This window comes from Blennius ocellaris, assembly GCF_963422515.1.
Source record: "Blennius ocellaris genome assembly, chromosome: 16".
In the NCBI taxonomy this organism is placed as follows: Eukaryota; Metazoa; Chordata; class Actinopteri; order Blenniiformes; family Blenniidae; genus Blennius; species Blennius ocellaris.
Genome location: NC_137665.1, coordinates 4,025,052 through 4,042,555, shown reverse-complemented (window position 1 = coordinate 4,042,555; position 17,504 = coordinate 4,025,052). Strand labels below are relative to the sequence as shown.

General features: G+C 38.6%; 1 protein-coding gene across 1 annotated transcript; it reads left to right on the top strand.

Annotated features, from left to right (window-relative positions):
• Positions 1–1,817: 1,817 nt before the first annotated feature.
• Positions 1,818–10,212, top strand: LOC308141671 (beta-1,4 N-acetylgalactosaminyltransferase 2-like; the record flags this gene model as incomplete). Its single annotated transcript, XM_080511878.1, has 9 exons — positions 1,818–1,873; positions 3,559–3,702; positions 3,795–3,901; positions 6,237–6,350; positions 6,500–6,586; positions 7,426–7,607; positions 7,718–7,861; positions 9,706–9,934; positions 10,019–10,212. 9 exons carry the CDS (start codon positions 1,818–1,820, stop codon positions 10,210–10,212), a joined length of 1,257 nt encoding a protein of 418 aa, XP_080368004.1.
• Between the last annotated feature and the right edge of the window lie 7,292 nt (positions 10,213–17,504).

The following is a 17,504-nucleotide window of genomic DNA, read 5'->3' as shown; positions in this document are numbered from 1 at the left end:
CTGGAAAAGTCTTATAATTGATGCATCTGACGCAGATCAACTGATTCAGTTTTCAGCTTAAAGCTACCATCAGCTGTTTGGAATCACATCTTTGTTTTATTTATTTATATTGTCAATATTTTGATATGATTTTCAATGTGCCCCCCCCCCCCCCCCCCCCCATCGTTCTGTTTTGAGTGTGTTTTTAACTATTCTGAACAAAGCGTCTTAGCATTTAAAAAATAAAGTGGTTTGCAGGTGTGAACTGGTGAATGAGAAAAGACTTCATCCATTTCGGTGACTGTGGTCACTGAATGCATTTCGCCTGAAAGCAATGAAAAGAGAGACACATGGATTTATGTTTTGCAGACTTGTGTGCAGACCTTTTTTTTTTTTTTTTTTTAATGTGTCGCTTCAGTTTCGGTCAATGAAAAAGAGTTGAACTTAAATTTACAGCTCACTCCAAATCAACACACACACTGCTCGCGCTCTCTTTGGGACACACTGAAGGATGTCGTCCTGGCGACGTCATCGTTCCTCGCTATGTCTTCTGTTCCGGTGTACTTCCTGGGAATGGTCAATGAGGTTGTCGGGACGAAGCACTCCAAGGACAAAGAAAACACACCCAATAATACGACCTCAGTTGTGGCAGAACAGAAATAATGATACGCGGATATCCTCATGTATGAGTGTTTGTTTAACAAAAACTAAAGAACATAATGTGTGCAAACAGGAGATAAGCCGGTCTGAAGAGAGGTGGTGTGCAACCATATGTGATACTAGCAATGCATCGAGACAGCTTTTAAAAAAAAAAGAGTACAAGTACTAACTTTTAGCTACTGCTCCTGATATGAACACTTATTATATATACTTTTTTTATACTCAATTTATACTCAATGCACAAACAATGTGCAATGGCTATGTGTTGCAGTGAACCACCTCCACCTCATTCACGTTTGTGTCCGATTCCCCGGGGAACCTTTAGGCCAGTCACTGCCCTGAGAATAGAAGTTTCAATGCACTCTCACACACCCCTTAAAACATTCAATGCATGCACAGCAACACCCAAACGAAACCATTAATTACCCGTTTAACTCCGCAATGACAGAAGGTGACGCACCTCGATGGACAGTTGTGTGCAATTAATTAAATTAAATAAATGTGCCAATTTGCACCATCTTATATAGAGCTGTGTGCCCATCAAAAGGGGTCTGGGAATGTTTATAGTGCCAGTTGTAAAGTGCCACGAGTAGGAAACTGCTTGTTTGTCAAGTTTTGTCAAGTGGACCAACAATGCCCATGGCAATATGGCTTGAATGGGGATGCAAATTACGGGCAGAGGTTGGCACTGGGCCTGAGCAACTAAAATTTCCTGCTGTTAATTGACAGTTTCCACAAAGATTCTGAAATCCCTGGCTGCCAAGTCCATGCAATTTTTTTGAAACGACACGTGACCGGCCCAGAGGATGGCGTGACCCAATTTTATAACCTGTTGCCAAAATGCAAGGGCTTCAATGTAAAGGAAAAACAGAGGAATAATGACGTTCAAATATTATCTATATAACTGTTGCTTTGATCCTTTGAAAGTGGAAGGTACAGATGACAAAGTACAGACATTTGTCTTCAAGTATAATAAAAGTAAAAGGTTAAAAAAATGTATATTTTTAAAAATGAATCTTAACTTCCTTTAATGAATGTCCAAACTCCTGTGTGGCTAAGAAGCAAGAAAAACTGCACCCTCTTTAGTTGTTGTTGTCGTTCTGAACTGATTTTTTTTTTTTTTGCCTTTTCACCTCCCCTCCTTCCTCTAATAAACGCTCTCTCCATCTCATGCCAGTATGAGTCGATCGTTTGTGTTGGACTTGCAGGACACGGCTGGGAGACGAGGAAAAAGGTAAGAAGAGCAGCAGCATTTATTTCCATTAAAATGATTCAATCAAGGTAAAAGTTGTCACCAAAAACAATACCTTAATAATTTGTTTCAGTAATTTCTGGCATTTTTTTTTTTTTTTAATCTTCTGTAATATTCTATTCATTCCAAACAATTTCCTACTTTATCCATTGTACTATAATCACACAACTTTATTTGCACAATATGAAAATAAATATGTTGAAAGACACGTGTGATTTTAATTAGAAATGTATCAAACTTCTTTGACATGATAGAAAGGCAAGAATAACAGTTTTTTTTGGTGCTATTTTTAATTATATTTTCAAATCGCTGCGACTGAAATTGAAGAAGATTAAGACAAATCCTTATTTGTGTATACCTACAGATGTTCAGATCAAACAAGAGACGGATTCTGGTTGCTGTCCCCTTGGTGCTCACACTGCTGTTTATTCTAGTGACCATGGACTACTTCTCATCCATTTTACTCCGACGGGCCGTTCCGCCACTACAAAATGGGTAAAAAGCAGCTCTCTGGTTGTGTCTTATGTGTGTGCTTATTTATCTTTAATACTGTTTGGCAGCAGTGTTTATTCGTCTAATTGAATGTTTGGTTGGCAGCTCTATTTTCATAATCCTGTAGCCAACAAGAAATTTGCATTCTGTAAAAAGTGAATGTCGAATTGCATTTGCAAACAAAATGACGCTCCGAAACAAGTCTTGTCCAGTGCAAAAAGAACAGCCTCAGAAATGTACTCGAGTACAAGAGTAAAAATGTAGCGCAGTGTGAGAAGACAGATGACTCATTCAGAAATTGTTTTTATAATACAAATTTACTGCAGCCAAGTTGGGTGGCGACCAACCAGGAAATAGGTAATGCTTTAAAAAAATAAGATTCATTCAATCATTTTATTATTTCATAATGCAACACCACAAAGTGAAAAAACACAGAACAAAACAAACAAACAAACATAATAATTAATCAATCAGTCAATAATGAGAACCAGTGTCACTTCTTTGCAGTTAGACTGGTGGTAAATACAATATGTTGTCTTTATGTCACAAATCAGTACAAATCAATTAAAATTCTCAGTAAACGTATTCATTAAAAACGAGTACGTTCCTATAATCTCTTATTCTGTTTCATCTGAAAACACGATATATAAATCACTTTTTTCCCATTTCACTTCGAGGGGAGATTCATTTTCGTGTAAAAGAATTTAAAAGCCATTTTAGGCACAAAGGGCGGCCTTTCTAAAGGCGTTGCTGGCGTGATACAGATGTTCATCTAACGAAGGGAGCGTAGTGGGCAGCAAAAAGTAGAAATCTCTAACTTTATTCATGTTTATGTGAAGTATTTGTTTCTGGTCTGAAAACCAAGCGACAGGTGAAAAGGAATAGTCATATCCAATACTTGATTATATATGTTTTATATAAATATATAATGAGATAATGAGATAATGCCTATAGTTGCTGATTATTCCACTTTGTTATGGATTATTCTCCAAAATGCTTTTTGTGTCGCATTCTTGTCTTGTATGAAAAGTGGTGCTGAAATAAAGTTTATTCGCAAACCTGTGATTGTAGTTCATCTATATCTAACTTGGGAAGAAAAGTCTTTTTTTTTTTTTTTTTTTTTTTTAAGGGACTACTGACCGTTGAAGACACCTTTATGTATTTGATCCCTCCAGGCCCCTATTTCCCCGCCAGCCTCCCCGTTATCGACCCTGCGACTGCAGCCCCCGCTCGGTGCTTCTCAAAAGCATCTTCCCCGTGGAGCAGCGTGAGGCCGTGGTGCAACGCCGAGCCAAGGAGTTCCAGGAATACAAAGCAAGGTAATGGGCGCAGTGATTGGATCAGCTCCAACAAGATAGGTGAATGGATCCCTTCCCAACTTTTTTTTGTTTGTTGCGTCTCTCCTCCACAGGACATCATCCGTTCTGTCCAAACTCCTCCATGCTTTGCCGAACTCTCCTCTGCAGTATCCGATCCAAGGCTACACAGTGCGACCTTTGACCCCAACACTTATACCAGGTTTGTGGCTCGCGTTGGTGTAATGTGATAACCTGGATTAACCACATCACTACAGATGTGTTCTTCTGCATATTTTTTTTTCTGGCTAAACTAAAAGATCCTTTCAAATGACTTCAACACTTCTTTTCTTTTTTTTCTTCCATGGAGGACTGTCATGAAATGGAATTATAAAAAAAAAACTGCATACATTTTATGTTTTCAGTGTTAAGGCTGCATGCTGAAAAAAGAGACATCTACAAGGTGGGTCATGTTCAGTTGACTGGTCGCTCTTCTGTAGATTGGTGGTGGGAGGCAGGTCTGGTGGCTTCGCAAACCTCTATTGGGACAGGGAGGAGATACATCATTCTTCTCCAACCTTCGGATTTCCAATTTCTTCAATTCCTACGATCTTGCTTCCACTTTGGACCACTTTGGTGAGACCCCCCCCCCCCCGCACACACACACACACACACATTTCTGTGGACTATTTTCTGTTCACACGGTGACGTTTCAAGTGAAAAAGCAGCATTTTTGCATTTTCCTTTTAGAAAAGTTTCTTCTTTACACGGCAAGGTTCTGAAAACGCCTTCCATTTACATGGAAGCCACAGAAACTAAGAAAATGATGGAGTTTTTTATGATGAGCCATTAAGGGCTACTGTTGTACTGTTGTTTGCTTTTGTCATAAAACCACACACAAGCGCCAAGAGAACAAATATACTCCATATAATAAAAAAAAAATCCACAATGGCGAAACACGGATGTTTATGACGGACAACTATAAAACTACTACCGTAAATCCCAGGGGAATTATAGATCAGGAATAATGACACTTTGAAGGCTGCCATTGTTGTTATTGTCCATCTATTCGCTTATGTTCAAAATAACTATTGACTATGGCATTGTTGCGTTTCCGCCATATCGGGTTGTGAAAAAGTTCCACCTGGGGAGCCATTTTCAAAAAGTTGAGTTGTCAGTGGCTCTGAGCACCGTTGTCTCATAAACTCACATAAAGCGGTGTCCTGTCCCTCCTCTCTCTGTCGGTTGGTCGATGCTCGTTTAATAGTCGGCAGGCGTATTTAAACTGGATCAACTGTTTCTGAGACTGTAAATTCGTAATGTATCTGCTTTTGTTTGTTTGTTTTGTTGTTCTATGATAACTGTGGTGGAAGGTGTATATTTTCTTTTCTCAACTAAAGGGCAGCGAAATGTAAGGTTTTATATAAGAGTGTTGATGTACACATCGTCACATTTTAAATGACCCCCACTATAATGAAAATGTTCACTCAGTAGGACGAGTTCAAACAACATTTTGATTTCAACTTTTTTTTGATTGTCAGGTACAATATAAATATAAAAGGTACAATACAAAAGTACAGAAGCAACATTTTGCTGCTGGTTTCGATCACTACTTGAAGTGGCTGCGGTTTCATTCAGCTGTCTGCATCCTAGGTGTTCTTGAGTGTGTCCAAAGGCGTCCTGACGGCAGGGACTCCAGGTCCACGGGTCACAGTTAAAGGTGAGATTCTGTTGGCAAAAGTAGCACCAGATAAGACTACCGGAAACTGAAACATTAATTAGAATTAATACAGATAATCAAAATGAATAATTCAGCCTTGGGTACCCACATGGAAAGAACCTATATGAGGATACATGCACATATATGAAACCTATATGCAGCATATATGTACATATATGCACATATATGCACATATATGAAACCTATATGCAGCATATATGCACATGTATGCTGCATATATGTGCATATATGACAATATATATGCTGCATATATGACAACATATATGCTACATATATGCACATAAATGCTGCATATATGCACATATATGACAATATATGCTGCATATATGCACATAAATGCTGCATATATGCTGCATATGTACACATATATGTACATATATGCTGCATATATGTACATAAAATATAGGAAAACAGCCAATTTTATACATGTCACATATATTCAAAACCTATATCAAAACCACATTCACATGAATGCTGCATATATGCTGCATATGTACACATATATGAACATATATGCTGCATATATGTACATATATGTGCATATATGTACATAAAATATAGGAAAACAGCCAATTTTATACATGTCACATATATTCAAAACCTATATCAAAACCTATATTAAAACATATATGTTTATATAGGTTCTTTCCATGTGGGTAGGCACTGCCTTTCCTGCACGTCACTGAAGAAGATAATTCACCACACTAACAACCTTTAGCTCACCCCAAATGGATTTGTTGTACAACGACCGACAAGAACAATGACATCTTCAAAGAGGCTGCGATATTCAAGTACGTTTTGTTCCGGTGCATGACAGGTAACGGCACCAGAGAACTGTCTATTGAGTCCAGCAGTCAGCAGTTCCTCAATGAGCTTCTGGCCAATGTGTCGTACGCCAGCACTATCTACCACATAAACAGTGGAGACCTGGGTATGTGTCCGAGAACAATTGGGAGATGAGAAATAAGGGGATTCTTATGTCAAAATGGGCAAATTCTGGTACTGGAAATGCAATAGAAATGGATGGATGGATGGATTGACCTTATAAGTCGCCCACACTTGTTATTCTTCTCCACTCAGCATTCTTCAGGTTTGAAAACCACGAAGCTGTGTTTCCCATTGCCATCAAACAGCCCCAAGTGCCAGTTCTGTACGACATGGGAACAGGTGGGGAAAACCCTTTTATTTAATTTTTTTTAATAAGTTTCTAAATGTAACTGGTGGAGTTTGAGTTGTGTATCATAGAGCCGTCTACCTCTGTCTTTTGGGACATTTATTCCCATAAGGCGAATCGAAAGCAACAGTAAATGCAGTGGAAACGTGTCGATGAACAGACAAGCTGAAAAGCCGCTCCCATCACGTATTCCAAAAGGCAGAGGCGAGGTATAAAAGCTAATTATCGACTGTTGCCTATGTTCTACTAACTGGACTTTGTACAATTATAGTGTAAAACAAATAAACAGCTTTGTTATGGCTATAATTAGAAATGGGCATGTTGCACAAGATCATGTAATTGCTTATTGGTTTAAGGTTCCTGTGGCTTCGAGCACAATAGGCGCAACAACATTTCCTTATTCGCAACGGCCATCTTCAATTTCCTTTTGAGAACCGCTCTCCTACTCCAACTGTTTTCTCTGGGCAATAGTTCCAGGTGGAACAGCCCCTTGGAGCTTGTCTGCTGTTTTAATCATGTGGAGATCTTGTGGGTACCAGTAGGGGAAAAAAATAAATAAATAAAAATGTTCCCTTTAATTTAAAAATGAATAAATGTGAAAAACGTTTGTTGTCGGCCATGTCAATTCAACATCTTCAAGAAGACATTTGTTAAAAAACGAAAGCCCCGTTGGAACAGTACATACATGAAATGGTCAATGTGTCCTTCTAAAGAAAGTAATAGAGTATAAAGACTCGGATTGTCTTGGTAGTAAACTACAGTTGTCGTTGGACAGGGATGAATTCTTTGACGTGTTTGGATTTAGCGTTTTCCCTTCTTTTATTGCGTTCAGACATCAAGTCTCAAGTCACCATCGTCACAAAGACTTTCCTGCGATACCCGAAGCTGAAGGTGTTGCTGGACAGCATTCGACGGTTCTACCCTGACGTGACGGTCGTCGTCGCCGACGACAACTTTGAACCAGAAAACGTCACTGGAGAAAACACCCAGCACTACATCATGCCTCCAGCTCAGGTGTGCAAAGCAACTGTGGCGCACATTCAAACTTTCTTGTAATCGTCTGCTTTATTCAACCAGTCATACTCTGAAAGCGTGATTTCTAAAGATTGTATTTTGACCACCAGGGCTGGTTCGCTGGGAGGAATCTGGCCGTTTCCCAGGTGATCACCAAATACTTCTTGTGGGTGGACGACGACTTTTTGTTTACAGAGAGTACAAAGATCGAGGAGTTCGTGAGGGTGATGGAGGATGTCCCGGAACTGGACGTGGTAAGAACTAAGTTAAAAAAACAAAAGCAAAAAAAAACTATAGTGCAGCAAGCAAACCACTACTATTGCAACAACACGTCATCAGCAGGGTCAACAAACCTGTGTCACATTTCTAAACCAGGGGTCTGCAGCCGTTATGACCAAAAGAACCATTTTTGTTATTTTCCACCAAATGAAAGGAGCCACAAAACATGCTGAACCTTTAAAACGAGGCAAACAAATCAACACGTACACAAAAACTGTTAAATGTTGCCTTTTTGGAGTGTCAGTCAAAGATTTAGGATCATAAACAATTCTGTACATTTTCAGCTGTTTTTGAACCTGATTTTAACAGTTTTGTCCTTATTTTTCAGTATTTTCCATGGAATTTTGACCTTTTACAATTTAATTTAATTTAATTTAATTTAATTTAATTTAATTTAATTTAATTTAATTTAATTTAATTTAATTTAATTCCCAATTATTTTTTATAAAAGATAAATATAAAATATAAAAATTTATTCTTTTAAGCATTGCTCCACACAGAATAAATAGAAAGAAACTTAATATCAAATAGGACAAGATAGAAATAATAATAAATAATTTTAAATAATTTTAAATATTAAAATGTACAAGGCTTAACAGTGACTGTGAGTTAAGAGTCAATTTGAAAATGACTCTGGTGTGTAAATAAAAAACAAACAAACAAACAAACAAGATCAATTGTTTGAGTACAATTTAGTGAAAGCTTCAGGGAGCCACTATTAAAAGACAAAGAACCACATGTTGCAGACCCCAGGTCTAAACCCAGCTCACCATTCAATTCAATTTAAAACGTTTAAGACAATTTCGTTACATTATTCTTGCAAGCAGAGACAAATGGCTGAAACGACACAAAGAATAAGACTCCAAATCCCCAGAACACCTAAAAATAACCGAACCAGTGAATCAAAAAGGGTAAAACAGCAGTACTGAAAGAAACACTTGAAGGAATCACCTGAAAAGCACCGACTAAATGTCCCAATAAACAAATACACCACCAAATAACCACCTAAGCGTGTCATTAATTTATTGAAATACCAGGACACGCCACGTGAAAAAGCACACGTTACCACCTCAACCATGGCATGTTCTGCTGTTGCACTTCCCCATGGACCTTCCTCATTTGTCAACTTCAAAATACGATTAAATCTCTCATGACAATGTGATGCGCTGCTATTATGTATGTATAGTCTCTTTATTTCTGTGTGCATAAGCTCATTTTTCACAGATGTGTTTGTGAGTGCGCGAGTCAACTTTCAGGTAGAATGAGAAAGTGCTGAGTCTCTGTGTGTTTGCTCTTTGTGTGAGCAATGGACGTGTTCATGATTCTCTCTCTCTCTCTCTCTCTGTCACAATTTAACAAACGTCTCATATTAACTATTACTTCTTATTTATTTTATCTACGACTTTCATAAGAAAGTTAAAGCTTTTTAAGATTCATTTGCATCGGGGAGACTGAGAACAATTTAAAAAGTTGAAGGCAATTTCATTGCATCGTTCTTGCAAGACGAGACGATGTCGCCGTTGCAAACCGTTGCATGATTGTCCAGGAGTTTGTCTTTGTTTTTCTTAAAGGCTCGGTTGATTTGAGAAATCTCCACGTGCTCCCTGCGGTGAAGGTCACCAAAAGGAGCACAGAGATTCCAAAAGTGCTGACACGGGTCATCCTTGAAACCCGCACTGTGAACTTGCACACCAATTCTTCATGAGATTTTTAAAAAAAAACCCACAAAAACACAACTAGATTTCCTTCAACAATAATCCAGAACTCTACTATCCAGAAATGCATTCTTGAAACACGTTTCTGTGTCTCTCCTCGCCAGGTGGGAGGCTCGGTCGCAGGGAACCAATTCCCTTTTTCTATCGTCTACGAGGAAGGGGACGGAGTGGAAGGCGGCTGCCTGCTGAGGAAGTCTGGCGGGAAGTTTCACCCACTTCCCGGTCACCCGCGATGCTATTTTACCCAGGGGGTGGTCAACTTCTTCCTGGCGCGAACGGACTCGGTGCGGCGAGTGGGCTTTGACCCTCAGCTGCAGCGCGTGGCTCACTCAGGTAGATCCCCAATCGGGTTTCTTCAATCGGTGACGCGATCGTGTCTTATGTGGACCTTAACCGACTCTTATCCCGTGTCTTCAGAGTTCTTCATGGACGGCCTGGGCTCGCTGATGGTGGCCACGTGTGGAGACTTGAAAATCGGCCACCAACTAAAATCTGCGCAGAGCAAAAACGTCCGCTACAACAAATTTAGGCATCCGAATAGGAGCGACGGCGTTTTTAAGTCGCAGCGTCTCTTCTTCAAGAACAACCTCAAGTGTATTCGTTGGGCGTGAACAGAAAAATTATTGTGTCTCCAAGTAATGTTCCTTTTTTTTTTTTTTTAAATGTGATGAATACAAGTTATCAACATTGATGGGTTAAGGTTTTAATTTTCTGTCATACACGGTTTCTGTTTCACAAATTTACTGTCGAATAAAGCTTCTTTTTTGTTTTTGTTTACTCTTGATTCAATTTGTTCTCATGTTCAAGTATTAATAAGTATCTCAGATGGCTTTTTTTTAAATGTTTTTCTCATTTGACCTGATCAATTGTCACCAGTGCCAGTCAGGTCCGGTCGAACAGAGCAGATAACACCACAATATATTTGTGGGTTGTTTTTTTTAACGCATTTAGTTGACACTTCTGCATGCTTTTGCATTCAAAAGCAGTCGTGTCTACATTAAAGCATTTTAATTATCTGGTAAATTCCTTAGAATGTCATTTTCCATCAGTAAATTATGTTTACAAATATATTGCTGGTCACATTGTGATACAGTACATATAGGAGCTTTTTCTCCATGAAGCTGGTCAGTAGCTGAACACAAAAAATTTGAATATTTGTGTTTGGTAACACAAACATCACTTCTCAGATTGATCTTAACTAGTCTGATTTACTTTTTTTTTTTTTTTTTTAATATGCCCCACTTGCCAGCTGTGACTTGACCTGGAGTGAAATTTGCAAATCGTCTCTGCCAGTGTCCAAAAAAAAATTATGTTATCTGTCTTTTCTGTTTTGTGGATTGGGAAATTTGAGAAATTGGACAATTCATTCAATTGTCTTTTTATTCTCAAAAGTACTGATCTTAAACGTCATCTTAAATGTCTTTTCGGCTGTTTCCGTGTAAAAGGACATTTTTTTTCTAAACATTACCTTGTAAACTCCCCCCAACAAAATACATGTATGCTTGAAGCGTTGTATAAATAGAGCCTCCGTCGTGCTTATATTAGGGAGCAACTGCTTGTTGTAGGTACCATCTGTGGCCACTAGGTGTCACTGTTTCAACTGAATGCCGGTACAGTATCACCAAAAAGACCCCATTAAGAGTGTTTGACTGACAATCTAAGTGCAATATTACTAAAAGAAAGAGATGCACAGAAAAAAAACTAAATGCCTTATAAATTATACACGTTTTTTTCCTTCTTACTTCTCAATTTCAAATTCAGTTTGACTTGATTTTGTTAATTGAGCTTGTCAATTGTATCTCAAATAGAGTTTCATTTCGATCAATTACAACATCACTCTAAACACACGTTATGAATCAGTTCAGCATCTCTTTTGCCAGTAAACTTTGCCAGAACTGTAGATTTGCTAGTTTTTTTTTTTTTTTAGTTTCACTTTCTGCAACATCTGATTTCTTTGGGAATGTTTCCGATTCAGCCAGTGTGTTTGATCAAAGTTGTAGTGACCAGTTAAAAGGTACATGATGCTGGTTTAGATACACTGTATATTCTAGCCAGTTCTTCACTGTGAACTTGTCCTGAATTCGACATGCAGGCCCTTTCAACTCTCCCACTCTAATCCCACTGTATTTCCATGCTGCTGTTTTACATCGTGGGATGACCTAAACATTCAAATGGGGGAGGATTCAAGAGATTATCTGGCATCTTAAAAAAAAAAAAAGCTCACTTTGCATGTGGGGCAATATTTGCCCTAATAGGCTATGAGAGTCCATCTGAGGTGTGACCGTGTTCAGGCGAAGCATCTCGACTCCAACATTCGGGAGTTCCAACACTGAGGTGAGTGCAACTGTGGGAAAGACGCTCGAATTGCCGGGGCTGCACGAGACGCCGATTTATTCACTTCTGATGTTGCGGATCGCATTTGCTGACTCAGACATATGTCACGCTTGATGAGTCATGTCATTCTCTTTTGTTGACTAATTTGTTCAAATGGTATATGCCTGCTGTGATAATTACACGGCTGTGTCGTGGTTCTAGTGCCGTCGCCTCACCGTGAGAACACAACTGGTTCAGGTGCCGGTTTGGGGGCTTTTCTGTGCAGTTTGCTGGTTCGAAACAACTTTCTCAGAAATATCCTTTCCTATTAAATTCATATCGTTTCTCCAAGAGAGAATGTGTTGAACATTTTTCTCATCAGGCAATGGAGGCAAATGTCAAGAGTGCCGTGGCCTCCAGGGGGCGTCACAAAATCGGGTAAAAATTCATCTTCAAGATAATTGTCTTAAAATGATTTATTATTTTTAACTCTATGCATTAGAAAAGCTCACATTGATTCAGCAAAACTATGCCTGTCACATGTTATTATTCCTATTCTTACTCTTCTTTTCTTCTTCTTCTTCTTCTTCTTCTTCTTCTTCTTCTTCTTCTTATTATTATTATTATTATTATTATTATGTTAACATTCACTTCTTTGAAACTGCTGAGCAACATTTCACTGTAATGATAATATGCATCTAATTGAATATGCATACCGTACATGTATATTATACATTCCTAGTAGACAACATGTATCTATTAGGTTTTTAATTTAGCTGCGACACTCCTCTTCTCACTTCAGATGCACGTTTGAGATATACAAGCGTGTAGCTTTGTATGGAGTTATTGCAGAGTGTAAATGGAGCTTAGATTTAGTGTGCAGTTATGTGTGCAGTTTTGTTTTGTTTGTGTTTATAATTCATTACTATTACTATAATTTATTCACTTATTTCCATGGGTAGGGCCGACTCAGTTCATCCTACATGAATCAACTCAAATACTGCGTTGAATCTCATCTGATCTTGAGTCGACAATGAAATGTGGTTTACAGCCATGTCTGCTCTTCATTCACTTAGAAAATCCTGAAATGCTATTAAAATGACATATTTGCATGAAACGTCAGATGCATGGTACATCCTGGAGTTTAAATTTGGAGCTGGAAACTTCTCTCTCAGCATCATGCTCTTAATAACCGATTACTCTTGCACACTGGATATGATTTGACTATTGGCAACCCTCCATTGGCTAAAGCAGTACAGAAGATGGGTGGATGTATGAAGCCAGATGAAGAGCTGCAAAGCTGCTGTCACTTTTGCACATCGTTTGCATGAGGAGAAGCAAATAAATCTCTTCAAGTCTACGTCACTGGAAGCAGAAAGCATCTTTAATCCACAACTACCTGAAGGCAAACATGAAACATGTTTTATATTAACCCCCGGGGCATCGTTTTAGACACTTATGTTCATTTGAGCACATTTTTTGACTTTTTAAGTTGAGTTATTTTCAGGATTTTAACTCTTAAAACTCCAGTTTGATTTGACATCGTTGTTATTTATGAAAAACAAGCACACACACAAAAATTTTTTTAGTTATTATCAACAAAACATATGTAGAGTGGATATATCAAAGATTTTGAGGCAGAAATTACAGACAAAAAAAGGACAAAAAAAATATTATAACCAGGATTTTAACCCTTAAAATACTAGTTTGATTACAACAGTGCTCAGAAATTGAGTATGTGAGTTATTGTTCATATAAAAAATGCTGCAGTGCCGTGACATAATTTGATGGGTGTTTATGGTTGTGGATTTTCAGGTTTTTACAGAAACCTGCAACCAGGAGAGAGGGAACGTTTAATACTGCTGTCTCACTACGCAGCCACTTAAAGGTGTCAACAGATGATTTAAAAATCCAATTCATTCAGTTGCAATTTGTCTTTGCTGCAATTCCAGATGTATTTGATTGTTTTCCCTTTTAATATAAGTGTTTTATGTTATTTTTCATTTTGGACCTGTGACATACATTACAGAATATTTTCAAGTTGTCTCACCGGTTTGGTTTTTTTTCCAGCTTGAGCGATTCATCCCGGGTCAGGAAGATGTCGAGGGCATTTCACATGCTGGTGCCGTTGCTCCTCTTAGTGTCTGCTTGCTGTGGTTACTTGCACAAGTACGTGCGCTACACCGGCGCAAACATGACAACCTGGAAAAAAGCACAGAGCTTCTGTCGGAAGCACCACACCGACTTGGCCATCATCAATAATAGGAGAGACAACAATCTGCTGCAGAACTACACAGGATGGATCGGACTGCACAGATACAATGACACAGCTCCCTGGAAATGGTCCAAAGGAAATAAACGAACTAAATATATCAAATGGGCAACTAATGGTAGGGCAAAAAAACGTGTTTATTATCCACTTTCGAGTTTTCATTGAACTAAAACCAACTAATATGATGTAATGTTGCTTGTTTGAACTCCCACATAAGGCATGAGAGTCTCGCACTTGAAAATAGGAGATGTTAATGACTATGAAGGCGTTTTGTGTCTGAAAGGAGCAGTTGAAAGACGAAAAGCAAGATCTGTAAAAAAAAAAATTTGAAAATGTAAATTGTTCAATCTTCTCCTCTGTGGAAGTGCACCGGACAAATAGATTGTTGATACTCTCACCTCTTCCAGAACCAAGCAAGGGCGAACACTGCAGCTTCAAGCATGCAGGTGAAAATGTCTGGAAGAGCGGTCGTTGTGACGAAATACGCTCCTTCCTGTGTTCGGATGAAAGCATGGTTCTCATATATCAGAATTTGTCCTGGGAGGAGGCTTTGGACCACTGCAGGGCTTTGTGGCGAAGAGAAGCCTTTTCCAACGACTCCCACTTCGACCTTTCCACCCTGATCAGTCAGCATGACGTGGAAAAAGCTCGAGAAATGGCCGTAAGCGCTATCACCGAAGAGGCAAGGCTGTTTTCTACACCGTAGTGCTGTCTCTTTGTATACTTATATAAACTTGAGTACCAAAACACACAAGAAAAAGCGGTAATTGTGCAGTGAAAGTATTAGAGGGAGTATGGATGGATATTGTTTCATTCTTTTTTTGTTGTTAATTTCTAACATGCTCAAAATCAAGTAAACAGTTCACATCAGTCAAGCAAAAGATATTTCCCCAAACAATGAGTGAATAACTTGCAGCAGAAAAATGAAAGTGCAAAGAACGTATGACATAAAAACTATGATAGTAAGACTAATTATCTGTGGAAAATATACAAATAAATTACATAAATTGTTAAAAGCATGTAACGATGTATGAGAAATATAATAAAGCATAATCGTGATTATAATTGTGGCTCAATAAAACATAGTACTTTTAACAGTAATGTAGTAATTGGTTATATATTTTCGGATAGCTTTTTTTGAAAATGTCGTTTGTTGAAATTGCCCAAATTTAACCTTCAATCATATATTATGTAAGTCTTACGTTTCTATATTACGGAAGAGGATTAGAGCCACTGTGGAAAAAAACCCTGAGTTCTAGCTTTTTTTTTCTCATAATTTTGACTTTAAATTCAGAATCCTGACTTTTAAACTCAGAATTCTGAGTTTAAAAGTCACGATTCTGAGGAAAACAGTCAGAACTCAGGGTTTTTTTTTTCACAGTGGCCCTGATCCTCTTCCGTACTATCTTTCTAAATGCAACGACATAATTAAACACAGTGTGAAAGAGGTGTCGTCTTTAAGGACAGTTGCTTCAAACGCAAAGAGCTTGATGAGAAAGGCGCGTGACCGAGGCTGTTCGTGTCTCTCTGCTGAACGCCGGCAGGTGTGGACGGGCCTGCGCTTCCTGGCTGGACGCTGGTGGTGGCTGAGCGGGGAGCCGGCGGAGTTTGACCAAACCTGCCCGAACGTCCAGTCCTGTGGCATCCTGGACAAATCCGGCCATTTGAAGATCAGCGACTGCACAGAGAGAAAAAACTTTATCTGTCGAAAGTTACCTTAAAAAACATTGGCAAGTACGGCCAACATAGTATAACTCATCAGATTCGAAACAAATATGAGCTTTCTGCACTCCGATTGTATGAGACGTCACACTGAAGTCAACATTTTTAATTAATTACATTAGTTTGACGCAGTAGTTATTTGTAATATTTGAAATACTTTGACACTCTATAAGAAACACCTGTCTATCGCAAGTATATTTGTTTAATTGTCTTTTAAATAAAGCTGTGTTGTGTTGCTACATTTCATAATGTCATTTGTGTTTATTTTGAGCTTGTTTGGGTTCAGTTGTTAAAAATGTAAACCGCTTATTTTCTGTGCTTTTAGTTGTGTCTTCAGTCTTTTTTTTCCTGGTCTGAATCTGTTTTATTCTGCATTTAAGGTTGGAAATGCAATGATGTTGTTTGGGGAGACAGCAAACTGGGGAAAAAGCACTTAAGAGCTTTGTTTTTCCCCCCCAAATGAATCTGGGGTCTCGACACACATTCAAGACTTTGCAGATTCAATTCAACTAACAGCTCTTAAAGATATGATGGAAACTGGTTGTTTGAGAGCTTTTCCATTAAAAGACCATTCTTCCCAAGAATAAAAATCCATATGACACCATACAAAGTATATTTGGACATATACTAGACATATGAAACATATATAAAATATCAATCAGAAATAATATGTAAAACTATATTGTACAGGATTTATTTTCTCCAAAAAATTCTGAAATCTCGAGTTGTCCACCTTCCTTGTTTACATTTCAAGAGTCAGTATCAAGTCAAGCCACGTGGTGGAAAATGGAGGCGAAAGCACATGTATGAAAGCAAAGCTATTGTCTCTATCAGTGAGCCTGAGACGGCGGACGACATGGAAGAATTCCACTGAAAATATTAGTTACTCCCGGTGTGCCAACACAAACAACTACAAAGATCACACGGAAAGTAACAAGCAAAACAGAAAATCCCTGTAACATCACCGCCCCCTTGTGCATCATCATCATCATCGCATTCATTTCTAATCAAACATATCACAGTCTTTATTCAAGGGTTCATCCTGGAATTCCAAGAAGGAGCTGTTGTTCACTGTTCAGGACGTCACTTTTGTTTCCCAATTTCTGTGCGTTTCAAAGACGTCGTCTTCCAGATCTTCACAAAGATGAAGAGCAGGACAAAGTTGCAGGTCTTCAGTGAGGCCTCTCTATTCTTCCACAGAATATAAATTGTGCATTTCTATCAGTTTACTGAAATCAACCTTTGTTATCCTCTCGTCTGACTAATCTCAAATGAGGCACTAATGGACAGTCTCCATTTTTCAATCTGACCGATAAAATCATGACCAGCGAAATAACCTTTGATGAAAACACAATTTAGCAAATGACACTGAAGTTGGTCGATCAGATAAGATCTCTAAAAGTTCAGAATTTCATCCGACTGCAATCAGTTTCAGCGAGAGTCATCTCACCTCATCGGCAGGAACCGAAACAGTAAAAGAGGGAGGAGTTGGTGACTTGGGGCTTAGTAAAGGTCATGGATGACGGCTTTATTATAGCCCAGGGCTATAGTATACTGCGACAGGTGAGCGCTCCGAATGACGCAATGACACTCTGA